We start from the raw sequence: 26,767 nt of genomic DNA on the forward strand, positions 1-26,767 counted from the left end.
TTATAACAAAAATGATATAAACGCGAGGAAGAATAGCTCAGGGAGGATAAAAGGTAAAAGGTAGAGGAATGGGTGAGAGATTAATGAAAGCTAATGTAAAGTGAATCAGCAATGTCCTTGTAGGATATCTGTCATTTCACAGCGCTATAACATTTTGTGCCTGATGTAGTAAGAGGAATGTCACACTCTCACACACATGCATATTTTTGCATTATGCAGCAGCATGTGTGTGATCTTTTCTCGTGAGTGGATACTCTTGTTTGGGTGGTCTCTTGGTGCTTCTGTCTGTTTGGCTGTTTGTTCTCCTGTAGTAATAAGCGGGTTTCATTTGTACACACTGACCTCAATACATCTATTTGTTTTCTCTGTAAGCTAAGCAATCATTCCCTTGATGAAAACATTTGAGTTACTAGATGGGTTACCCACAGTAGTACGTAATAATACACCACAATAGCCACTTTGAATGCATTTGGTGAATGAATCACCATGAGTCAGGTGTATTTAATGTGTTAGGCTAATATTAAAATTAGAACTGTCAATTATTGTTAATTTAGAACATTTTAATATATTTAAATGTTATATTTTTTAAATACATTTAATATTTTCTAAAATATATATTCTAAATATTTTATATTTAAATATTAGAGTATAAATATTTTAAATATTTAAGTGAGTACTCTCCAAGATTTTCTAAGTTCTTTTTTCATAAAAAACAACAATTCTGCAACAATTAGTGTTTGGTTTTGCAATTTCTGTGTAATGATGAATGTTAAAATTTAAACTGTCAGTTGTTAATTTTAAACTTATTATTATTTCAGAATATTTTAAAACATTTTACATATTTTTTAATATTTAAGTAAGCAATCTCATATTATTTGTAGAAAAACATGAAAGATTTAGAGCTGTAAATTTACTTTATACTAATATAAATATTAGTATAAAGTATAAATTAATGTCTTATATTAATTATAAAATAATACATTTATACTAATTATTTTTAATACAATGTTCATAGTTTTTATATTTCGATTTACCTTAAGGTCCTATATAAGAAAAAGCTAGTACCTGAGCAAATGTGCCATTAGCAAATAATTCTCTGGGTTTTGTTAATTTTCACTCTTTCTTATGAGCAACTTCAGTTTTGATTGATGATGGTTGATGGCCAATATTCTAGCTAACTTCAAGCTGTTCCTGTCTGGACTTGATGAGGAAGCGTGTCTGAGTATACAGAGCCCATCTCCCACGAGCCATCCTGCCTCTCAGTGATTCCTGCTGTAGGGAGGAGCCACCATTGGGCCCCACACTGGAGCCAAGACCAGATTTATCAAAGGATTAGGGTGTGAATCTGCCTCTGTGTCTGAAACACGTGCACGGAGCCCTGTGACGTGAGGGAGAGGTATAAGAAGAAGGGGGGCCGCAGAAGTGGGAGATGAAGACATAAAATATACCTGTGAACTTCTTTCCAACTTTAATCAGTTTCAGAGCGGAGCAAAGGTACTTTCAGCACGACTGCATCTGGCCTGTAACTCTACAGACAGACTCAGCACTTTTCCATGAGAGACAGACGGGTAATTAAAGCCTCACAGCCTTGATTCACCTGCTTATAAGATCAAAGCACAGTCCATTCTGGGGCTTTTCGTCTTTGGCCGTGTATGATCTCACTGGGGTGTCATTACACACGTGTTGTCTGTCATTACTTCACCCTTAATTTATCCATTGGAAACCTTCCTGACTGAAAATAGGCTATGTGTGCGGCTGTATCTGTTTGTTTGTTTGTGTGAGTACTGAGGAAAATTGCATGATAGTTATGATATAGCAGTGTTGTGGAATAACAATATTAATGTTAATAACATTACTAACAGTAGCTCAGATTTTTTTGTAAAATAGTGTAGCTTGCTTCACAAGCTCCTTTTCTGAATGGCAGTGTAGTGTGATGGAATCTGTATTGTCACATTGTTTTGCACAAACAGATTTGTCTGGATTTATGAGGCAATAATCAAGCACACTTTCCTAGAATGTCTTTCTCTTACTCATAATATTTATATGTAGTGTTACGAAGTTTAGTAAATTAGTTAAGTTACGCATTAAAATGCAGTTCTGTTTGCCTTTTATGTCTTCTTTTTTGGTATAAATATTTAGTTAAGCGCTGCTGTTCATCACTGTTTTTATACTGTTTGTACACTACCGTTCAAGTTTAGGGTCGGTAAGATTATGTTTTGAAAAAAAGTCTCTTCTGCTCACCAAGGCTGTCAATAGATCTTCCCAAATTGTACACATTGCACCTTTAAAGGGTTAGTTCACCCAAAAATGAAAATGCTGCCATTTATTACTTACTTATTACTTAATTATTACTTATTACAATGGCTCCGTGAGGTCTGCATAGGGAGCAATGACATTTCCTCTCTCAAGATCCATAAAGGTACTAAAAACATATTTAAATCAGTTCATGTGAGTACAGTGATTCAATATTAATATCATAAAGCGACGAGAATATTTTTGGAGCGCCAAAAAAAAACAAAATAACGACTTATAAGTGTTGGCCAATTTCAAAACAGCTGCTTCAGGAAGCTTCGGCACATAATGAATCAGCTTATTGAATCATGATTCGGATTGCGTGTCAAACCCGCCAAACTGCTGAAATCACGTGACTTTGGCGCTCCGAACTGCGAATTCGACACACTGATGCATAACACTCCAAAGCTTCCTGAAGCAGTGTTTTGAAATTGGCCATCACTATATAAGTCATTAATTATTATTTTTTTTGGTGCACCAAAAATATTCTCATCGCTTTATAATATTAATATTGAACCACTGTAGTTACATGAACTGATTTAAATATGTTTTTAGTAACTTTATGGATCTTGAGAGAGGGAGAAGTGTCATTACTCCCTATACAGGCCTCACGGAGCCATCGGATTTCAACTAAAATATCTTAATTTGTGTTCCGAAGATTAACAAAGGCCTTATGGGTGTGGAACGGCATTAGGGTAAGTAATAAATGACAGAATTTTCATTTTTGGCTGAACTAACCCTTTAAGATATGCATTTTTGCCCGTTAAATAATGATGCAAATAACAGTAAATTGACTAGCGCAAACCTTAGTAAATCACCTTGCATAATTCATTTAAATATTCTCCTCTCATAAATTTTGCATCTCAAAGGGAAACTCCTACAAATGCATATATAATAAGGTCAGCCGCAAAAATAACCTTGTCCATCCCTTTTCAGAGTTAATTTTTCACTGCATGTCTTCAGTAAATCCTGACAGTAGTTTTTTAAACACCAAAAGATGGTTTGCGCTGGCACAAGCAGTTAGTAAATGTGACCCTAACTGTAACGAAGGGGACTCACAGGCAGGGATCCAAATGCAGCGTTTATTAGAAGTAAGAGTGGTCGTACAGGCAGGGTCAAAACAGGAACAAACAGGAGCAGTGAGGAACAGGCAGAGTCGTAGTCAAGGGACAGGCAAAGATCAGGACAGGCAGCAACGGGTCAAAAACAAGAAACAGGCAGGAACGATAACAAGCAGGCAGACAGGATAGAAACGCTCAGAAATGATACAATGGTAATCAAGACCTCGCGGTGAGGTGGTGTGAGTGAAAGTCCTTTATAGTCCTGTTAATGTACTGCAGCTGGGTGTGGTGATTAGTGATAGTGATTGGTGGAGTGAGTGCAGGTGATTGGCAGAGAGGATTATGGGTAATGTAGTCCGGGAACTGACAGGAACAGACGGTGATCATAACATAACGCCCCCCTCCCGGAAGGCGCGTCCTCGCGGCGTAAAAGGAACAGCTAGGGAGGGGGGGTGGGTGCATTGGGGACCTGCATGCAGAAAGGAACAGGGTCCCCAATGCAGGTCCAGGAACTCGGGCAGCCACGGAGGGTCAGGTGCCACGGGCAGCCACGGAGGGTCAGGAGCCACGGGCAGCCACGGAGGGTCAGGAGCCACGGGCAGCCACGGAGGGTCAGGAGCCACGGGCAGCCACGGAGGGTCAGGTGGCTTGAGCAGCCATGGCAGGTCAGGTGCCACGGCAGGTCAGGTGCCACGGGAGGCCACGGCAGGTCAGGTGGCTCGGGCGGCCACGGCGGGTCAGGTGCCACGGGAGGCCACGGCAGGTCAGGTGGGTCAGGTGGCTCGGGCGGCCACGGCGGGTCAGGTGCCACAGGAAGCCACGGCAGGTCAAATGGCTTGGGTAGCCACGGCAGGTCAGGAGCCACAGGCAGCCCTAGCAGTTCAGAGGCTGCTGATGACCGCGGCCGTGCAGGGTCCCCACCCACAAGCTCCCCACCCTTAGGTATACTGCCCCCCCCAAAAAAGTTCTTGGGGATTTCAACGGGGACCGTGGCGGGTTTGTGGGCAAGGAGATCGGGCGGCGCCGGCAGGGCAAGGCGTTTGGGCGGCGCCAGCAAGGCAAGAAGCACAGGTGGCGCCGACAGGGCAAGGAGCACAGGTGGCGCAGGCAGGGCAAGGAGCACAGGTGGCGCAGGCAGGGCAAAGAGCACAGGTGGCGCCGGCAGGGCAAGGAGCACAGGTGGTGCCGGCAGGGCGAGGAGCTTGGGTGTAAGAAGGGGAAGAATAGAAGGAGCCTTCCTCTTCCTCCTCCTCCTCCTCTTCCGAGGATGAGGCGATGGTTCACCGGTTGGAGCGTGTTCAGGAGCAGACTCACTGGCTGAAGCGGGTTCTGGAGCGGACTCAATGGCTGGAACGCCCCCCACATCCTTGAGCACTGCAGGGGCGGCCATCTTGCCCGTGGGCACTGGCAAAGCAGCCATCTTGTCCAGCGCGTCCAGGGCGCTTGAGAGCGTTGCAACCGGCGAACTTGAGAGCGTTGCAACCGGCGAACTTGAGAGCGTTGCAACCGGCGAACTTGAGAGCGTTGCAACCGGCGAACTTGAGAGCGTTGCAACCGGCGAACTTGAGAGCGAAGCGGCCGCCGGGCTTGAGTGCGAAGCGGTCGCCGGGCTTGAGAGCGAAGCGGTCGCCGGGCTTGAGTGCGAAGCGGCCAGTTGATGCCTTGGAATGCCAGCCGCTCGCGCTGAAATCAGCGGTGGGTCAACCACACTGGAACGTAATCCTTGCCGTTTTCTGACTGATCTAGAGACGTGACGTGGCTCTGGGCGATCAGCGGCGACGTGACATTGCTCTGGGTGATCAGCGAAGGCGTGACGTTGCTCTGGGCGATCAGCGGCGACGTGACATTGCTCTGGGCGATCAGCGAAGGCGTGACGTTGCTCTGGGCGATCAGCGAAGGCGTGACGTTGCTCTGGGCGATCAGCGAAGGCGTGACGTTGCTCTGGGCGATCAGCGAAGGCGTGACGTTGCTCTGGGCGATCAGCGAAGGCGTGACGTTGCTCTGGGCGATCAGCGAAGGCGTGACGTTGCTCTGGGCGATCAGCGAAGGCGTGACGTTGCTCTGGGCGATCAGCGAAGGCGTGACGTTGCTCTGGGCGATCAGCGAAGGCGTGACGTTGCTCTGGGCGATCAGCGAAGGCGTGACGTTGCTCTGGGCGATCAGCGGCGACGTGACGTTGCTCTGGGTGATCAGCGAAGGCGTGACGTTGCTCTGGGCGATCAGCGGCGACGTGACATTGCTCTGGGCGATCAGCGAAGGCGTGACGTTGCTCTGGGCGATCAGCGAAGGCGTGACGTTGCTCTGGGCGATCAGCGAAGGCGTGACGTTGCTCTGGGCGATCAGCGAAGGCGTGACGTTGCTCTGGGCGATCAGCGAAGGCGTGACGTTGCTCTGGGCGATCAGCGAAGGCGTGACGTTGCTCTGGGCGATCAGCGAAGGCGTGACGTTGCTCTGGGCGATCAGCGAAGGCGTGACGTTGCTCTGGGCGATCAGCGAAGGCGTGACGTTGCTCTGGGCGATCAGCGAAGGCGTGACGTTGCTCTGGGCGATCAGCGAAGGCGTGACGTTGCTCTGGGCGATCAGCGAAGGCGTGACGTTGCTCTGGGCGATCAGCGAAGGCGTGACGTTGCTCTGGGCGATCAGCGAAGGCGTGACGTTGCTCTGGGCGATCAGCGAAGGCGTGACGTTGCTCTGGGCGATCAGCGAAGGCGTGACGTTGCTCTGGGCGATCAGCGAAGGCGTGACGTTGCTCTGGGCGATCAGCGAAGGCGTGACGTTGCTCTGGGCGATCAGCGAAGGCGTGACGTTGCTCTGGGCGATCAGCGAAGGCGTGACGTTGCTCTGGGCGATCAGCGAAGGCGTGACTTGACTCTGGGTGATCAGCGAAGACAGGACGTGGTTCTAGGGGATCAGTGAAGACGTGATGTGATGTTGTCGTGACCGCCATTTTGTGAGTGTTCTTTGATGCAGCGGCCATTAAATGATTCACTGCGGTGTCGTATTTCCCCTCGACACCCACAGTAAAACGTGAACCAACGGTAAGCAGGGCAAAGTCCAAGAACTCCACGAACGACCCTCTGGGACCATTGGTGAGTAAATAGTCCTTAAGTGGTTCGTTTAATCCATAAGTGAAAAAGTCAATGAGGGCACAGTCAGGTAGATCAGATAGGTGGGCAATATCCAGAAACTTCTGAATATGTGCCTCCAGGGTACAGTTACCTTGACGAAGGCTGACCAGACATATTGCTGGGTCCATGCTGAGGCTGGACACACTCGTATAAGCTGCTGGATCGTAGTTGGCGAGGTCTTCTGTAACGAAGGGGACTCACAGGCAGGGATCCAAATGCAGCGTTTATTAGAAGTAAGAGTGGTCGTACAGGCAGGGTCAAAACAGGAACAAACAGGAGCAGTGAGGAACAGGCAGAGTCGTAGTCAAGGGACAGGCAAAGATCAGGACAGGCAGCAACGGGTCAAAAACAAGAAACAGGCAGGAACGATAACAAGCAGGCAGACAGGATAGAAACGCTCAGAAATGATACAATGGTAATCAAGACCTCGCGGTGAGGTGGTGTGAGTGAAAGTCCTTTATAGTCCTGTTAATGTACTGCAGCTGGGTGTGGTGATTAGTGATAGTGATTGGTGGAGTGAGTGCAGGTGATTGGCAGAGAGGATTATGGGTAATGTAGTCCGGGAACTGACAGGAACAGACGGTGATCATAACACTAACAGTCAAGCTACCATTTTTTTAAAAGTGCTTAGCTACTTAAAACTAGCTTTTCAAGCTACGAACAAAGTTTTTGAAATACCTTTGTTAATACTGGGATACGGACAGTGTTTTTCTGCGATGTCCATACATGCAAACTTGACTTTGGTTTTGAGAGGTGACGGTGGCTGCTTGGTTTGCTCGTCTCGTTTATCTGTGTCCATTTACAGAAGTGCTTAAATCAGGTGGATCCATGTTCAACATGAACTCATTTAACACCTGCTTTGATTTAATCTAATTTAGAGTCTGATATGGTGACCTCCTAAATATGTGCACACACTGTAACCCAATATATAATTCACGTTGGAGTAAATCAACGTAAAATGCTGAAATTATAGCACCCATAAATATCATTTGGGCTATTATGATAGTGCAGCTCCCATGGGCATATAATTTGTGGTGACATTTTAAATCACAGGTCTGACAGTACACACATTCTTTATCTGTTTTCTTCTCTTTTACTGTCTCTCTTCCTCACACAAAAACAAATCATTTAGCTGCTTCACACTTTTCTCTTGTAACCTTTCTTCTGTCTCTCTTAGTATTCAGTCAAGACAGAAGCACCGTGTAGTGGAAGTGCGCTGCCGTGAATGTGTGTTTATGTCTGTTTGTGTAGGTATGATGTGTGGGATTAATGTCAGACATGCTGGGGCTCATACCAGCCTCCCGCTGTAGCGTCTTGGAGGCTTATCACAGTCAATCTTCTCTTTGTTCACCTCACTCTCAGCACGCACACACACACGGATCGCAGACATGGCTCATATAGCAAGGCATGATGGTCAGGATCCGAGGCTTCAAAATGTTGAGCACATGCAGTAAGTGATGCAGTTGGGGAGAAGTTTTTATCTCTCTGCGAAACTTCTACTCAACATCAGAGGCTCTTGGGGAGGAGTTTATACTGCAGGGCCTAAAGATAGAGAAGGGGAGGCTAATTGATTAAGAGCTGTGAAAAAAAAGGATAAAAGGAATTTATATCCTGTTTGATATCTGCGGAGGGGTCAGCAAGCAAGGTCACAGTAGCACCTCCTTGTGGCCAAATATAGCATGTGACGCAGCCAGACGATTCCAGTGACAGCACTGCTTGAATTTGTTCTGCTTTTAACTTGAGTCATTTAAAGGGCTGAGACAGTCACTCATAGGCTATGTTTGAAATGGCATACTGCTCATACTATTTCTGTGGTATGCAGCATGTATATTGTGTGCAGTATGTGAATTTTCTGTACATACATTGCCGTTAAAAGGTTTGGGGTCTGTAAGATTTTTATTTTTATTATTAAGCAGCACAACTGTTTTCGACATTGATAATGATAAAAAAGTGACACTAAGAAATGGAGTAGCTTAATGGCTAGTGAAAATTCAGCTTTGTGATCACAGGAACTCAATATTTAAAGAGAAAACAGTTTTTTAAACCAAAATTTATTAGTCACGCAGTCTGTGAGTATATCGTCCTTGTTAAATGAACATTACATCAAAAAAGAAACCAAATACAATTCTATTTTGTAATTTTACATTAACAACGTATTGTAATAAATGTTCTATTTATCAAAACCAAGTCAATCTCATCAAGTTAGTGTTTTAAGCATTTCTGCATTCATTCCAAAATAATAACTAAAGGCTGTAACAATTTAAACAATATATTTTATTTGTGCATTGATGTTTTTCTTTTTAATAGTCAACTAAGGCTGTTTTAGATCATCAGTCATGCTCCGTAAACACCGTCTGTCACAGACACGAAGATGTATTTTTAATGTCATCAAGCTGATTGCACTAAAAAAAACCCACAGTCATCATGCTTTCAGTTCATTTCAAGTTTGATTTTGATGTGACATAAATGGTAATATCTAACTGGGTGATCTGTTTACTTACATTTCAATTAGTCTTCTCATCGACGCCATTATTTGCTCAGTCAAATTGACGCGTGGAGAGAGAGACGGGATTTATCACACAAACCAATCATATCCAATCATAACCAATTACATCCAATCATAGCGCAATGGAGACATTGCCTCCTCTCACGTGACTTTCCCCCATTCATTCTCAATTACCATCCACAAAACCCACCGCACGCTTTAGGGGTCTAATGGTTTTCTATGAGGGAAAAGGGAGGCATGACTCTTGCTGTAACTTTACCTACGGGTGTTGCTGTTGGGCAGTGTTCCTTTAGAAATACGCGTGACTTGCGCTCTTTTTAATGTCATTATTTGTAATATTTGTTTTGTTGTATATGTAATCTGGATCAATTTCTCATCCTATTTTTTTTTTGAGGAGGCACTGCCTCCCTTGCCTCCTCGGAGGAAACGTCCCAGCGATAGCTGTATGACTCCTCAATAGACAGCAATGTAACAACCAACACAACCATTAAACCATTAAAATGGTCAACATGGATATTTTTCTTACAAAAACGCATCGTTTTGCTTCAAAAGGCCTTAATTAACCCCCTGGAGCCATATGTTTTTTTTTTTTGCTTCAAATTGTGGCCTCCTATTCACAACCATTATAAAGCTTGGAAGGGTCAGGATATTTTTTAAATATATCTCCAATTGTTAAAGAAGATAGTCATATACCTAGGATGGCTTAAAGAAACACTCCACTTTTTTTGAAAATAGGCTCAATTTCCAACTCCCCTAGAGTTAAACAGTTGAGTTTTACCGTTTTCGAATCCATTCAGCCGATCTCCGGTTCTGGCGGTACCACTTTTAGCATAGCTTAGCATAGTTCATTGAATCTGATTAGACCGTTAGCATCGCGCTTAAAAATGACCAAAGAGTTTTGATATTTTTCCTATTTAAAACTTGACACTTCTGTAGTTAAATCGTGTACTAAGACCGATGGAAAATAAAAAGTTGAGATTTTCTAGGCTGATATGGCTAGGAACTATACTCTCATTCCAGCGTAATAATCAAGGAACGTTGCTGCCGTTCCATGGCTGCAGCAGTGCAATGATATTACGCAGCGCCCGTGAGCCCCTGCTTGCACAGGGAACGTGCCTTGCAACCATGGAGACGTTTGTGAGAGACGCTGCGTAATATCATTTCACTGCTGCAGTCATGATACGGCAGCAAAGTTCCTTGATTATTATGCCTGAATGAGAGTATAGTTCCTAGCCATATCAGCCTAGAAAATCGCAACTTTTCATTTTCCGTCGGTCTTAGTACACGATTTAACTACAGAAGAGTCAAGTTTTAAATAGGAAAAACATCAAAACTCTTTGGTCATTTTTAAGCGAGATGCTAACGGTCTAATCAAATTCAATGAACTATGCTAAGCTATGCTAAAAGTGGTACCGCCAGAACCGGAGATTGGCTGAATGGATTCGAAAACGGTAAAACTCAACTGTTTAACTCTAGGGGAGTTGGAAAATGAGCCTATTTTCAAAAAAAGTGGAGTGTTCCTTTAAGTGTGAGTAAATAATGGGATAATTTTCATTTTTGGGTGAACAATCCCTTTAAACAATTAATGTTATACAGTTTTATACTGTGTATTTACTATTTTATACAAAATAAAGATGTTGCACTTCACAGTACGCAATAAACAGTACCTAACATTCCATTCTGAACACAGCGAATGATCTTGTACAGTCTTGTCTCATTCCTTATGCTTTATGCATTGGACTGTATAAATAAAACATTTAGCATTTTACACTGCATTCTGTTTCACATGCTATTTGAAGCAAATCATAGGCAGTATACAATATATTCTGCTCAGTATACTATAACAGTATGCTAATATTCCATTCCAGACATAACAATATCATTGGCTTTCATTCATTTCTTATAATTTAGACACTGCACTCTAAAACTGCAGTAGTCAGATTTTGGTAACCTGAGCTTTATGCATATGTTTCTTCATACAGTATTTGTTGACGCACTTGAATTTCGACTGAAGGAAGCCAGGCGAAGTGCAGAAGTGTCGAGAAGTGTTTTCATTCTAATTAAATGGGAATCTTAATGAGTAGCTCTCTCCACAGACCTCGAGCCACTTTCATGTGCTCAGTCTGAGTGAAGAAATCGAGCCAGTGGGTTAGAGAGGCGGCTGGTAACCCAGACGGATTTAGGGTGTATAAAATGTTTAAAAGAAAAAAAAAAAAGTAGAAAAATGAACAGTTCCAGCTTTAAAATTTGACTGGATAAGCAACTTTGTTGAAATAATCAATACAGACATAGAAACCAAGCAACCCAGCAGAATGTTTTTTAATTTGTCACAAGGTGTTTCCATCCACCTATCTGTGTGAATTTTGGGATATTGCATAAAAAACGCTGGATGCAAAAGCATAAATTCTAAAAATGCACATAAAACACTTGTGCACTCAATTGAGGCGAATAACATTTTTATCTGGTATGAAGATATGTGCATAAACTATGATAGAAACACATTTACTGAATACATTTATGCAACAAAAAACTCACTTGGCTTTGCCTCAACAGAGGATGTGATTGAATAACTAGACTAACCAGCGGACCAATTTCATTGCATACTGTAGCATCTCAAATGTTGGTTTGTTCATTCTAAAATGCCTGAGCCAAAGTCTGTCATCAACAATCGTGTCTCGCACGATTCACATGATTGCGATTTAGCTTTATAAGACTGAGTTTGTGTCTTTTATTCTGAGGTTGGTTTTCATGGCAGATTGCGTTGGCGGTCAGATGAGGGACAGGCTGTCTTTCCCCTCCATTCTGAGACGGGACTGGAATAGCGAGCAGCGCTATGCTGCCGTCACAGTAATTGGACCTAAATTGGTTAAATGAATGAGCCATTTCTGCTGCCTTGGTCACAGCTGAGGACAGGACGGACATAGGCCCGCAGGTCCCCCACCGGACGGGTCTGTCAGCATACAGTTGAATGAAAAGAAAGAAATTAATTTACCACAGACAGTTTGTGATTTTCTTTTTTCGATCGGCAAAAGTGATGAGATCTGATGAATTTTGGTTGGGGAACTGATTTGATTGTTTTCCTTCTAATTTACAACTGTAGACAGTTGAAGACAAACCTTGACCTTATCAGCAGACTGTCTTAGGTTTCAGCTAATTAAATCTCTCCTCGGCACAAAAATACACGGACGTCGTCAGCAGTGCACGGCAAAACTGTCACCGGCAATATTAACAAAACTCACTGCGCATACCTAGCCTACTTTATTCTCCACAAATGTAAATGCAACACAAAACTGTGTCTGAAAAAGCTTTTGAAACACATAATCATGAATTGCAAACGCACTGTGCGTTCTGTCGCGGCATGCTTTAATTAACACTTCTGAGTTTCAAAAGCAAAATAATGAAGACGTACAAACAGTTTTCGTCCCATGCTGCGTACCTTCTCTAATATACTCCAACTGTTCCTCCTTACAGCTTTCATTTGATGGTTGAAGGAGATGGTACCTGTCTGCTGTAATACAAGCAGTAATTACATAGAACTTTTAGTTCTGGAATATGCAGTGCACATCTGGGCCTTTTATATAATCTGTGATTTTTTACAATGTTTATACATAATAAAATAAATGTCAACTGGTTTATGTTTTTTTCGGTGGAGCAATTTCGGTGCCACCAGTGGAACCAAATGGAATTGCAAATGCATAATGGACAAATTCCAGATGCTGTTTTTGTGCCTTTAAAGGGAACGTTATTCATGATTTTGTTCAGTTAGTGGTTATTTTGAGGATTTTTTATGCCTTCAAGATCATTTGATGAGTGTGAAACCTGAGGTCTACTTTTAGTTAGTTACTCGTCAGCACTGAATGTCGCTAATCAGGATGGCCATGATTAAAATACACTGAGCTGGTGATAGAGAGGCAGACAGAGAGCAGTGGATTCAAAGGGGACTAAGCATCTATATGCATCTCTCATCTCATTAATCTGCATTTGCTCCAATCTCACCCTCCTCTGGATCATCTGCACGACAGGTGCTCAGCGAGGGGCTCTGAGGGACCCTGCCTCTCACTCCTCCCTTCGCTTGCTTACTGCTCTTTCTCTCTCTCACTCACTCCAATTTGTTCAGGACCACTGCTGCTTGCCAGGGGACATCTGTGTTCATCCAAAGCCAGCCATCCTTTCATCCCTTTATTTTACCCTTTCTCTCATTTCTTGCTGTTGCATTCATTGCATCCCTCCTTTACTCATGTTCCACTTGTTTTACCTGAACGTACAGAAGGGAACAGTAAAGAGAAGAAGAGAGGAATTAAGTATATGGCACTTTCCAGAAGCAGGGTACAAAATGGATATTTTAGTATAGTAATTTTTAATTTATATGGAGTTTGAATTTTTTAAGCCCTCTTAAAAGAGTTTAATTTAAAATGTATAATAATAATAACTTGACCGCATTACAGTTCCATATGCAAAGTACGATGTGATCAACACACACACACACACACACACACACACAAACACACACACACACACACACACATACACACAGAAATGTAGTGGTGTAACGGATCAGCAAAAAATAAATAAATAAAATACAAAAAAATTGGGGTTTTAAGACAAATGTAACTTTGCTTAACATTTAACTTAAGAAACACTTTAAGTAATCTAATAAAGTTCAAACATCATTAAAGAGAAGTGAACAGACAGTAAAAATAAGAATACACAAATTAAAACAGATAAATACTATAGAACAGTTACAAATAAAGTTTAACAGTCTAACAGTAGTGTTCATGTTCAGAAATGTAATATAAATATAGTTGTAATTACACTGCATGTATAGTGTTCACTGTATAAATTAAATATAGATTAATCATTGTTAAAGTTGTTTTGTTGTTTAACAATTAATGACATTGCAGTTATTTTTAGGCTACTGTCACCAAAGAGTATATAAGTCAGTGTAAGTTCTTTGCTGTCACTAAATGCACGAAATGAATGCATGACCGAATGCACAGAACCAATATGATGAAGCACATCTGATTTCTTTCTCAAGTTATCTCAACTGTTTAGGTTCACTTAAGACTTTATAACCGACTATATACTGTACAAGAATACTTGGCAAGAAGGGGATTTTGAGACCTTTTTTGCATGTATGTGTCCATTCAAGCTCAAGGAGTCGCGAAAAAGAGCTTGATTATGTGTTTGCGCGCCATCTGAAAGGCGCCTCTGTGCTTGAGTGTGTGCACGCAGAAAACAATGTGCGATTGCAAAATTTGACTTTTCTTGCATTTGAATTGTTTAAAAATGCTTGAGTGTTTTAAATTGGAAAGACTTACAAACGTGCAAATAATAAACTTTCACCATATAATGGCTAAATGCAGTAAATCCACAAATCACATGCTTTCTGAACCGTGGGGCCTGGTTTGTAAGAATCACGGATCAACCAATACAATACAATACAATACAATACAATAGTTTAACAATTTAAAAGCTACATGATATTTCTCACTAGTGAGTTAATAACGGCGCTGTTCTTGGAGCAGATGAACTTACAGTTTCGCTATTAGTAGAGATGATGCTGCCGAACACAGTTGAGAGACGCGCAGACTCAGGTAGTTCACATACGCTTAATCTCTCTCTCTCTTTCTAACTGCATTTATAACGGCATTATTCTGCTATCAATGACTGAAGCCTCCATTACTAGCTCTAACGGAGGCTTGGGATTAGATGCCTAGTCCTATACACAAAAACCTGATGAATGTCTTGAAATACACCACCTAAACAATGTTTTGAGGTGTGGTAACTGTTGTGTAAGTGGAGTAATTGACTCCGGGCCGTTGAATTATTGAAAAATAATTCCGCTTCACGTCATGGCCGCATTACCACCTCGGTTGTGTATTATTTTTCGAATAATTCAAGGGCCCGTCATCAATTATTCCTTACATTATTATTATTATATATTTGTTTTTCAACAAATAGGCGAACTGTCTTAATGCAGTTGAATGTAAAGTAGGGCTGCACAATTTATCACACTTAACTTAAACGTGATTATCACCTAAAAGCGATTCATAGTGCAATTATGAAATGGCAAAGGCTTTTTTTTTTTGTGCACAGCTTGTCAATGAAGTAGTTCCAAATGCTAATATATCTAAAACACTGCGAGTTTTAGTCACTTATAATGTACATTTTAATCTTCCCAGACATGAGTAGCATTTATTAACATCTTGTCCAACAAAAGACAACATTTAATAACATTTCATAATGACAGTTGAGCATCCTTCTGTTAGATGATGTGGCTTCTTACGCAGAATAAGGCAGTCATGTGTTTAATCAATCAAAGCGTTTCCATCTTCCGTTTATGCAGCTACAGCTAAATGACGCGTGTTATCTTCTTCTGTGGCAGGGCATATTTAGAGTTTCTATGCAAGAGCGCCCTCTGGCTTTCAGTTGGAGAAGCATTTACTACTGATCACAGAGCCATGCAGCTCTGACAAGCTGCGCGTAAAAATAATCGCAGCCTTTGCCAAATCGCGTGCGGTTTAATCGTGCAGCCCTAATGTAAAGTGTATAAAATAAAATAAAAAATCCATAGTTTTTTTTATTATTAGAATTTTTACTTCTCATCATGCTCCAGAAAGCATGCAAAATAATGTTGCTTTTTGGGTGTCAAAAAAGAATGTCAGCACAATAATGACAGCTATTTGAAAGTGCTCTATGCATACTGTATGTATTCAAATTTGCAATATTGTTGCCCAAGGGAGCAGTCTGAGGCCAGAAATGCTGTGGGTGCTTCTCCGCACCTGAAGAAACAGAGTCACCGATTTCTGTTCCAATGCAACCAATTAAACTCCTGACCTCGCAGTTTGAAGGTGACCAGCCAGCTAATGAGATACAGCTCAGTGCCTTTTAAGCATGTTTTAACATTAACATCCTTTTATTTTTTAGCCATCGCAGAAATCTTCCCTCCTTTCCTTCCGTGGCTGTGTCAGCCTTGACCTCATCATGATTATTCCTTATCTCCAAACTATTTCATCCTTATCTCCTCCCCGCGCTCCTCACAATTACGCCAGCCCTCTGAAAATGGCAAACGCATGGGGTAAGAAATAGGATTGCCAAGCTTCAGTATTAGAGAGTGTCAGGCACGCCTGAGATTCCATTTATCAGGCCCAAACAGGCTCCGAATTATTTGAGTTTGTTGAATCGCTTCCCCTCGCCTTTGATCTTCCTGTGCCCTTCTCTCTATTTATAAACCCCTCCTCCCCCACTCTTTCTACCGCACTTCTCCCATATCCACACACAGCCCTGGATCATTCTCTCCCAAATCCTCTTCCCAAAGATTCCTTTCACACCAGCTCCCTTATCCCTGTGCGCGTTTGTCCTTCGGGCCCTGGCTGCCCCCTTGCCGTAGGATCTTTGAATGTGGTGATTACGGCCCCCGGCGTGTGTTGCAGGATTCCTAACATGTCACTGGCTTTAAATGACAACCAAAGCCCGGTCCTCCGCCCCCTACTCCAGCCCGATCAGGTTCCCGCAGCTTGTTAGGAGAATCAGACTCAGATACAGTGGCAGAACAACATCTCCTCCTGTGCCACATGGGTTTGATGAGGCTGTTAAGACTGTTGGTATTATCATCAAGGCACTTTGTCTGTCAGTGGAGGATCTGGTAGTGTTGCAGTGTCCAATCAACATGCTTGTTTGAATCCAGTGGTCTTAGTTGTCATTGTGCAGGTTTAAGATGTGTTCTAGCACCATACGTTATCTGAACAGTAAGTATGAAATCTTATTCCCCTTTTATCGTACATAAACGCATGACACGCACACACGCGCTCGCATGCACTTACCCTGTCACGGTGATTTACAGTGTGAGCTGGGCCCTGAAAGTGTTCTTTAATTTAATGAGGTAATTATACACTAGGGGCAGGAAGCAGACTGGACCTGATTTATGCATGCTGGCCGTGTTGTTTTGTCACACACTTTGACTCTGCTGCAAGGACAACTGTCCCCCACACACTTCGAGTGCACTCGTGTTCTGCTCCCCTCTGTGTTTCTCTCTACATCTCTCTCGGTTGTCAACAAATCTGTGTCGTTTCGCAGCTGGCATGTGAACAGACGAAACGGGTTTGAGTCTTTTCTCGTTGGATCAGTCACACATGTCCTGAATTATGTCAGCACTGTATTGCAGTGACATGCAAACAGTGCCAGGGAGAGTGGCGGTTTACATTAGAGCTCAGTCTTCTGTCTTGTTTATGTGGCTGAAGGGGGAATTGGAAGTTCAGACGTCAACTAACTTTTTTTTCCTCTTAGAATGTTATACAGATCGTTCACTTAAAAATGAAAGTTATGTTATGTACTGCAATTCATACTGAAAATTCATAGTGGTTTTCAAACTCCAAAAAGGACAAAAAAGATGTTATTTATTGAAGCTTGTGTTGCATTTATTTATTTGATCAAAAATACAGTAAACACAGAAAAACTGAAATATTATTACAATTTTAAATAACCGTTAATATATTTTAAAATGTGATTTATTCCTGTGATGGAAAACCTGAAATTTCAGTGTCACACGACCCTTCAGAAATCATTCTAATATGCTGATTTGCTGAAAACATTCTTATTATTAATAACATATTTTTTAGGATTTTTTTAAATAAATGTAGAATAAATTATAAAATTATTAATTATTTGAAAAGAACAGCATTTATTTGAAATCTTTTGTGAGTAACATTATAAATGTCTTTTGTCACTTTTGATCAATTTAATGCATCCTTGCTGAATAAGTACTAATTTATTTAAAAAAAAAAACAAAAAAAAAACCTTACTGTATTTTATTGTTTGTTCGGATGCCAGGGATATTTAGTAAATAATGACTTAAAAGGGTCCTATAATGCCCCTTTTACAAGATGTAATATAAGTCTCTGGTGTCTCCAGAATGTGTCTGTGATGTTTCAGCTTAAATTCGCTCAGATCCCACGGATCATTTATTACAACTTGTCAAATTTGCCCTCATTCAGGTGTGAGCAAAAACACGCCGTTTTTGTGTGTGGCCCTTTAAATGCAAATGTGCTGCTGCTCCCTGCCCACTTTCCAGAAGAGGGCAGAGGTTTAACAGGTTGCTCAACAACAACAAAGCTGGAGAATCTCACGCAGCCAAAATGACGATTGTCATTAACGGTGTTCAGCCTTATATTATTCAAACCGGAGTCGGACACTGATGGAGAGACTCAGGAAGAAGTTACAACTTATAGAATATATCTGGACGTTTATGAACGGTTAGTGGATAAATTTATGTAGTTGCTGTGGAGTTGATTCAACTCATCGACTAGCATGTGCCATCATGTTAAAGGGTTAGTTCACTCAAAAATGAAAATTCTGTCATTGATTACTCATGTCGTTCCACACCCGTAAGACCTTCGTTCATCTTCTGAACACAAATTAAGATATTTTTGATAAAATCCGATGACTTTCAAGTGCCCAGAAAGCCACTAAAAACATATTTAAAACAATTCATGTGACTACAGTGGTTCAACCTTAATGTTATGAAGCGACGAGAATACTTTTTGTGCGCCAAAAAAACAAAATAACGACTTTATTCAACAATATCTAGTGATGGGCGATTTCAAAACACTGCTTCATGAAGCTTCGAAGCTTTACGAATCTTTTGTTTCGAATCAGTGGTTCGGAACATGAAAGTCACGTGATTTCATTAAATGAGGCTTCGTTATGTCATAAGTGTTTCGAAATTTCAAAGGTTCACTTGACTTTGGCAGTTTGATATGCACTCCAAACTACTGATTCAAAACAAAAGATTCGTAAAGATTTGAAGCTTCGTGAAGCAGTGTTTTGAAATCGTCCATCACTAGATATTGTTGAATAAAGTCGTTATTTTGTTTTTTTGGCGCACAAAAAGTATTCTCGTCACTTCATAACATTAAGGTTGAACCACTGCAGTCACATGAACTGTTTTAAGTATGTTTTTAGTAGCTTTATGGGCATTTGAAAGTGTTATTGATGTCACTAACCCGGGAAGAAGCTCGTTGTAGTCCCTACCAGCCGTTTGTTGTAGTCCTTAAACAGAGAATTCTTTAAAAGATTAAATTTCAGTCTGCATGGCGTCAGAAGAATTGGAATACAGTGTCATATGGATCACTTTTTTGATATCTTACGGTGCTTTTAACGTGTTTGTATGTCCTTTTTGTAGCTTGAAAGCCCATGGTAACTGTATACTCAAAGAAAATGTCTGCATTTTGTGTCCCATGAAACCAAAAACAACATCTGAGGATGAGTAAATTACAAAAAATTCATTTTTAGGTGAACTGTCCCTTTAAGGCACACTGCGGCACTTTTGAAGAGAACCGTTTGCAGCAAAAGGGAGTATTTAGAGTGTGAGTCATGTGACTTTTGTTGAGCACTGCATCAGGGACCAGCAGTGCCCACAAGCGACCACTGGCACTTTCTCTCTCTCACCAGCAATCTTGCAACCAGTCTGCCTCCTTATTCTCGCTCTTCTCTTTCTGTCCCTCGCTCTTTATCTCCCTGTGTGCTGTGCAGCCAGTGAGGAGTCTTGCATGCCTAATTTGAGTTAACGATGCCAAGGCTCGTCCAGGCCTGAGGCTCCAGCAGGAGAGCAGGGGGAACAGCTGTGGCCAGGCTGAGGCAGCATATCTCTCCAGTGCTATCTCTATTTTTCCTTCATTCTGTCTCCACGCTCATCCTGACATGTATGCCCACAGCAGCCTCGACTGCAGCACAGTCTAATGACGTCTCCTACGTGAGGAAACCATCTCAGTGGCGCACGGAAGAGCTGGAGAAATCAGGAGAGAGTAGAGGCTTGACGAGCAATCTTGAAATAGAAGCGGAGAAGGGCAAAAAATCATCCTAGATTAAGAAGGAGACAGGCAGCGAGAGGGAGAGAGATAGAAGGGAACAGATTTAAGACTGCAGGGAATTCAAGGCGAGGAAAATCCAGCAGCAGAAATTAAGCAGCTTAAAGTAACTGCTCGCTAAAGCTTAATTCTGATGAGAGGGTCCTCGCACGGTCTCATGCAAGAGGTTGCGCGGGCTGTAAAGGATAAGAGAAGACAGGCTGACAGGGAACAGAGACTCGATGATGTGGATTGGGAGAGAGGAAAAGAGGGGGCTGTTTCATAACCAAAGGTTGACATCTCTCTGATGAGTTTTATGCTGACAGAAAATGTGTCAGCTCAGCCACCTCTGAGCCTCCGTGTTTCACCTCTGTATGGCATGAAAGTCAGAATATGAGCAAAAGGCGCTTTTTTTCAGGCTTGATGTTACAAATTTAACCTGATGACAGGATTTTAAGCTCATTTGGAAAGTTTAAAGCAAGAGTTAGTGCATTTTGGCTTCCTTAACTTCATTCTTCTTGTCTCTGCAGGAAGCATCAACCGAACTGGGGCTGTCCCTACATTTCTGCGGACCCCCACCGTCATCCAGCCTCATCTGGATATGAAGCCCTTCTTACAGTTTCAAATGGAGACTCCTCCACACAGTGTTGGGCTCTTCCACAACTTCAACGCGGTGAGATTATGCCTCTATTGACAGGGTTGCATTATTGGATTACTTCAATAAAAATAACAAATTATATATTGATAATTTTTTTTGGAAAGGAACATATGTTCCTTATGGGACTGATATCTTGTTTTGTTTAGTCACATCATGCCACTTGTTTTTAGAGCAGACAACGCATGTACAAAAGTTGTCCATTTCACAGCATTATTGGAAAGTTTGTCAATTATGCATTTTGAAAATTTGAAAAAGCTTTGCAGAAGCAATATTAACAGCACGCTTCTTTTCATGTCATTCCAAACCAGTGTTATTAATATTTTCAGCTTTGGAATACAAAAGGGAAACAGTGAAGATGATGATTGCAACTCTCAAGCTCTTCAAAGCACATGAAACTATTAAAGTTTTCTAAAGCCCTATGTGTGAAGAACAGACCAAATTTAAATCAGTATTAATTGGAAATAATCCTCTCTGCCATCTGGTGTATTAATGTTACAATGCATTCTCGTTATTTCCAAAAAGGAATCTGATTGCATAAAGATAACCTTAAATATTAAACCACTCAGTCTGTTTGTGAAAGCTGGCTGGTTTATGTATTTGTATTTTCCTGACTGCCTTCCGTTGGACAGAGTAATGCTGTATGAGTTCTCTCATGTCACCGTGACTTATAGCTAATCATTTTGATTAGCATGCAGCTCATTTCACTCTCTCAGCACTTTTACTCCCAAGTCTGTTCCGCACATTTCCCAGATTGCATTCTGTTATGTAAATGAGGATGCTGGTCAGCAAATTGAATAGGAAAGGTTAGTCATGGGATCTAGCCATGCCCAAGGTCTCCATCATATGTATTCTCTCTCTTAAATTCCATGTATTTGCCTGCACTTGTTGCCAGTGTGAAATATGGCATGCATCTTGGCGCAGTCTAGTAACACTGACAAGAAAAAAAAACACTCTACCCATGCCAGCTCAATAAATCCACATCACATGTTGCCTTCCAATTCTGCCTCATTATATTCTTTTTAGTAAAAGCCAAGGGATGTTTAAATGTTTTGAAAAATGCATGAGCTTATGAAAGAGTCAGAATCTAACAGCTAAACTACTGTCTCTTGTACTTTCGCCATTTATTATATATTCAGAAACTAAGCTGTAATCTTTAGATTGAGGCAGTTTTAGCATTAGTGAAAGGCTCAATGTGAGAGTGACCGGGTGTCCGACGGCGAAACTCTCCTGATGCCCAGTAGGGGGCGATGTTGCAGTGGCTGGAAGGACAGGCTGACCTCTCTCTAGGACACTGCTGAAAGCACACTGCAGTGTTTACGCTGTCGCCTAATGGAATGCTGACATTTATGAGAAATCCCTTACACAGGTTGTAATACGTCTTTTATTGAGGTATTTATAATGTTCACCAAATGCATATATATATATATATATATATATATATATATATATATATATATATATATATATAAGTGTAAATTGTAATGAATTAAGTGAAAATCAAACTAACCTTAGTGTTGCTGGTGAGTTTAATGTCTCAGCTGCAGGACAGTTTCATTCTGGGATTTATTCTATTATTATTATTATTATTTATTTAGCAGAATTTGTATTAATTAAAATGGAACTTAAAAACAAATGTGCCAAACGCGCTCAACTAAGCGGTCCTCTTTCATATAAATCGTTGTTTGACATTCCTTGCATTTGAAAGTATGGTTCATTCTATTGCATTAGATCATCCTAAGCACTTCTCCTTTTCAACTTTAGCAATGGAAAATGTGATTCATTCTATTTAGTGAATTGGTGAGGTCGAAAAGTTCATTTAAATCATCAGATTCATAAAAAAGATTCACTGATTCAAGTTTTTTGGACTCAGTTATGTTAATTAGGGTGGCTTTGCTGTACTTTTAAAATACATGTATATGTTCAAGTCTACTCAAAAATGGCTCTGATTAAATTATATTTTTATTGTTTATAAAAACATGCTGTGTAACTTTAATGTAATTAGCTACTTTTTGTTTGTATAAACTACTTTCAGATTCTCTAAATGTTGACTAGCTTTGCTTGGCAAGCTATAAGTAGTTTCCCTAACACTGCTTATAAACGTAAGATTTGTTGTTCCATCTGGAATCGCGTTCATGTTGGAATGCAACAACCTGATCAAACAGTCTTGAAGCTGTAATCCAGTTCAAAGTATTTTTTTTAAATGTATGGGTTTGGCCAAATAATTATTTAGCTGTATACATTTCACCAGTATCACCAGATGCTTTTGATCAGCTGTAGATAGAGCTGGGGTGGACCACAATCTCCCATTCCTCTACAGTCCAGCTGTAATTTGTCTTTAATGTGATTTGGCCTCTACCTGCCTGTCTGAGTCAATTTGCCTGCAGGCAGAGAGGCACCTGAATAATTTATATGAAGCAGCTGGTTGTGGCATGAAGGTGCAGAAAAGCTCCCCCAGACACTTGCTTATTCTGCAGAATCAGGAATTTCAGAGGCGTTGAATCGGGCGGCTTCTGCACCAACTTGTTGCATTTCACCTGCAGCCACCTTCGAGTAAAGCCTCACTCGCAAAAGACGACGTTTATGTGGACGGCTTGCCAATTTTCCTTGCTGAGTAATGTAACTCCACGTGGACTTTTGGAGTTGAAATCTTTTGGCTGCATGCATTTTACCTCTGATGACCTCCTTGGAAAACTGTAATTTTCAACCTTAATAGCTTGAAGATATCAATCACAAGGCATTATGAGTTCAAATATTTTTGGGAGTTTTATTAATTGAGCCCGGGTCACAGCTGAATTGGTTCCACATGAGTTTTAGAGGTATGTGGCAAGAGCGAGAGGACTGTCATGACAGGGGAGATGGAGGAGGGAGCTGAATTCTGCAGCTTGTGCATAAGTGCTTTTGATAGAATGAGGGAGTGAAGGGGTGATTTGGGGAGTGAGAAAGGGAAAAACTGAGAGAGTGCATGACATTCTTAGTGCATCTGGGCAAAATAAGCAGTCAGCAAGTGAGCATGTAAGACAGAAAGAGGAAGGAGATCGTTGAAAGAGCGCAGGAAGGGACGATAGAATTTATTAGTGGGGAAAAAGGGGAAGGGAAGGAAAGAGAAAGCAAGTGAGAGGCAGAGGAAAATGAAGAGAGAGCATCCAACCAGGAACGCAGTCTTGGCTTGCTGTGAAGTGTCAGGAAGGATGGAGGGAGGAATGGAAGGAAGGTGGATGAGATTAAACAGCAGAGAACGAGAAACTGATCCCTAACGGCAAGAGTGACGACCGACTGTGGAAAAGAAGAGGCAAAACTAGAAAGAGAGAAATCAATTAATCATATCCCGGACCTGTAAACGCAAGAATTGCTCGCTGTCATCCCCACAAGGGGGCACAGAAGCGTGTGAACGCGAGAGTGTGGGAGAATCAGGTGGTGTGGTGGGACAGCCAGGATCCCTTCAGGATGAGTGACACTCTCGCACACACCCTCCCACACACAAACACGCGCTCCCTCACGGAGGATCCAATGCAGCTGCGAGATCCAGGCGCTGCTGAGGATATGAAGGTGAGTGCCCTCCAGCTAGCTCAGGCAGAGTGGTAACAAAGCTGGGTACTTTTCTCTGTGTTTCAATCGCTGAATGGCATTCGTTTTCTTCGTGGGATGTTTTATCTGGTATTCTGTGTTTGAACGCAGTGCATTTTGGGCTTGTGGTGTCTGGCATGCTGTGTTTGTATTAACTGACATGGGATCTTGTTAATAGTGGAAAGGGAGACTCTTGTGTTTTTTTTTTTAATCTAATTTACATGTATAAATCTATATTACATGTTTCCTTTAAAGGGGTAGTTTACCCAAAATCATTTACCCACCTTCCTGTTGTCCCAAACCTGTATGAACTTTGTTTTGCAGAACACAAAAGATATTTTGAAGAATGTTTTCATGTTTTTGTCCATACAGTGAATGTCAATGAGGCCCAAAACAACACTGGACCCACTTTGACTTTCATTGTATGAAAATATCAGTAAAAGAGTGAGTAAAAGATGACAAAATTTTTGCATGAATTATCCCGTTACAGGGTCATTAAAGGGTTTGTGTTTTTATAGGAAGAAGGATCTGGCTATTTTTGAACAGTTATCACTTGTGGGATGTGGTTTTCCAGAGGGAGCATCAGGAGGTCATATGACAGACACTGTGCTTGCCAATTGGATAAATGTAACATGCACTGTAAATTGCTCACTTTGATAATTAGTATAGACGCAGTGTCTGCCAACACCATAAAAATACAGCATGTTATTGAGGCTTCGATAAAACATGAACAATACACACTGGAAGAATAGTTAACTGAATGAATCACTAGTTAAATGAATGACTTAAATCATGTCATTCTCCTGCGGAAAATGAAATAAATTTGATACAACATATAGAGTGCTTAAAATATGTATATATTTTAAACACAATGAAAGTCAATGGAGTCTAGTGTTGTTTTGGACCACATTGACACATTTCATTCGATGGACAAAAAAGTTCTTAAAAATATCTTTGTTTGTGTTCCGCATAGACAAAGTCATATAGGTTTGTATCAACATCAGAGTGACTAAATATTGGAACATCTTTCAGCTATGGTTTGGTGGTTTCATAGTTAGATTATTATAGCATCGTCATAAGGCTGTATCATAACATTGTTTGGATTTAAGGAAATTAGCTGGGATATTTATGAGCCAAGATGTCTCTTAGCTGAGAAAGTTAAAGGAATAAATCAACACCAGCAGAAGACCACTTCAATGTTCTTCAAAAAGTTCTATTTTTACTTCATAATGCAAAGCTTTCCTGTAGCTCAGTGGTTAGAGCATGGCACTAGCAATGCCAAGGTCATGGGTTCGATCCCAGGGATTGCACATACTCAGATACAAATGTATAGCATAATGCAATGTAAGTCGCTTTGGATAAAAGCGTCTGCCAAATGCATAAATGTAAATGTAATAAATGTAAAGCATGATGGACCAACACCCAGGATTTTGGTCTAGAAATGCATTTTAACTTCTGTATGCTATTAAATCTTGATTAGAAGGGTGTTCTGAGTTAAAATACAGCCAGTAGACTTTTAAAAAAGACATGAGGCTTTAAGAGTAATCTTTTTCTTATGAGAGGCCTTAGCTTTGATTTTTCCTGTGCAGCCTGTCGGAGTCCCTCCCCCATCCGTTTCCTCGCTGAGGCTGTTAGTACTGACAGTTGTATCTATTGATGTGTTCTAGCTGGAGGTGTTCTTATTACCCAGCTAACTGCCAGCTTCACTTAATCCTCTGGAGATTCATGAAGGCAAAGCCATAGAACAACATCATTGTGGCTAATCCACTGCCAGTCTGACTGATGTAGTGTGGACTTTGCACATGCACAATGGCATCAGGGCCCTCGACGGTTATGGTGACGCAGAACTCAGTTTTCCGGACTGTGCCAAAAGAGATAAGAGGCAAAATCTGAGGAAGTCCGGTGAAAGGCCCGCTAAACTACAGTTGGTGTCTGTGCGCTGTCATCCTGAACCATGTCTCGCCTCTGTTTTTGCTTCTAGTAGGGGGGTTGCTTGGATACGTTCTGTTTGCAGAGTTTCAAAATGTTTTTGTTTGACTTAGAGAATATTCATTTCAGACTCTCCTGCATTTCCCAGCCAAGAGATGATGTTTCAAAATGGCCTGTGTTAGTCTATTGTTGTTACAATTTGGAATGAAAAGCACAGCCATTATAGATGTTTTTGAAAGGTTAAACATTTTCTTTCTGTAACTGGCTCTATTGGAAATCATGTTTCACAGTCATTTCTACTTTATTAGTCCAGATAATTTATTAGTCCCGATAATTTGTCAAGTTTGACAGTGTTGATGAATTTGTAAATGTATGCATGCAGATTAGCTGCATTGTATTATATATAATATCAAGCCAAAATATTCAAATGAAATAACTATATCAAGTGAATAATTATGCTGGGAATCATATGACAATAGAGATCTGAATGCAGACCACACAGCCAAAAGATTTTTGGACTGCGACCATCAGGCTTTGTGCATTAAGCTTGTCATAAACAGAGGCTTAGCCATTGGCGCTATGAGATGCAGTACTTAGGATAGTGGGTAAAATTTATATTAAAGTCTGACCTCTCACATTACTAAAACAGAAACAATTTAAGGGGTAATGTGTCTGTGATGTATATCATCTACGTACTGTGTAGCTAATATATATATATATATATATATATATATATATATATATATATATATATATATATATACACAGTTGGTACGGAAAGTATT

At 41.2% G+C, this 26,767-nt stretch overlaps 1 protein-coding gene across 3 annotated transcripts in view; it reads left to right on the top strand.

Annotated features, from left to right (window-relative positions):
• Nucleotides 1–26,767, top strand: part of znf385a (zinc finger protein 385A) — an 86,993-nt gene that overhangs the window by 33,178 nt on the left and 27,048 nt on the right. The window contains exons 1-2 of one of the 3 annotated variants that reach the window (XM_067371057.1): nucleotides 16,602–16,735; nucleotides 20,362–20,504. In XM_067371057.1, the coding sequence (XP_067227158.1) occupies nucleotides 16,705–16,735; nucleotides 20,362–20,504 (174 nt within the window). In that variant the 5' untranslated portion in view covers nucleotides 16,602–16,704. Of the gene's footprint in view, nucleotides 1–16,601; nucleotides 16,736–20,361; nucleotides 20,505–23,643; nucleotides 24,036–26,767 lie in introns of those variants that run through there. The other 2 variants (XM_067371058.1, XM_067371059.1) reach the window with 2 other exon arrangements.

The sequence above is a fragment of the Chanodichthys erythropterus genome, chromosome 20 (assembly GCF_024489055.1).
Source record: "Chanodichthys erythropterus isolate Z2021 chromosome 20, ASM2448905v1, whole genome shotgun sequence".
Taxonomy (NCBI): domain Eukaryota; kingdom Metazoa; phylum Chordata; class Actinopteri; order Cypriniformes; family Xenocyprididae; genus Chanodichthys; species Chanodichthys erythropterus.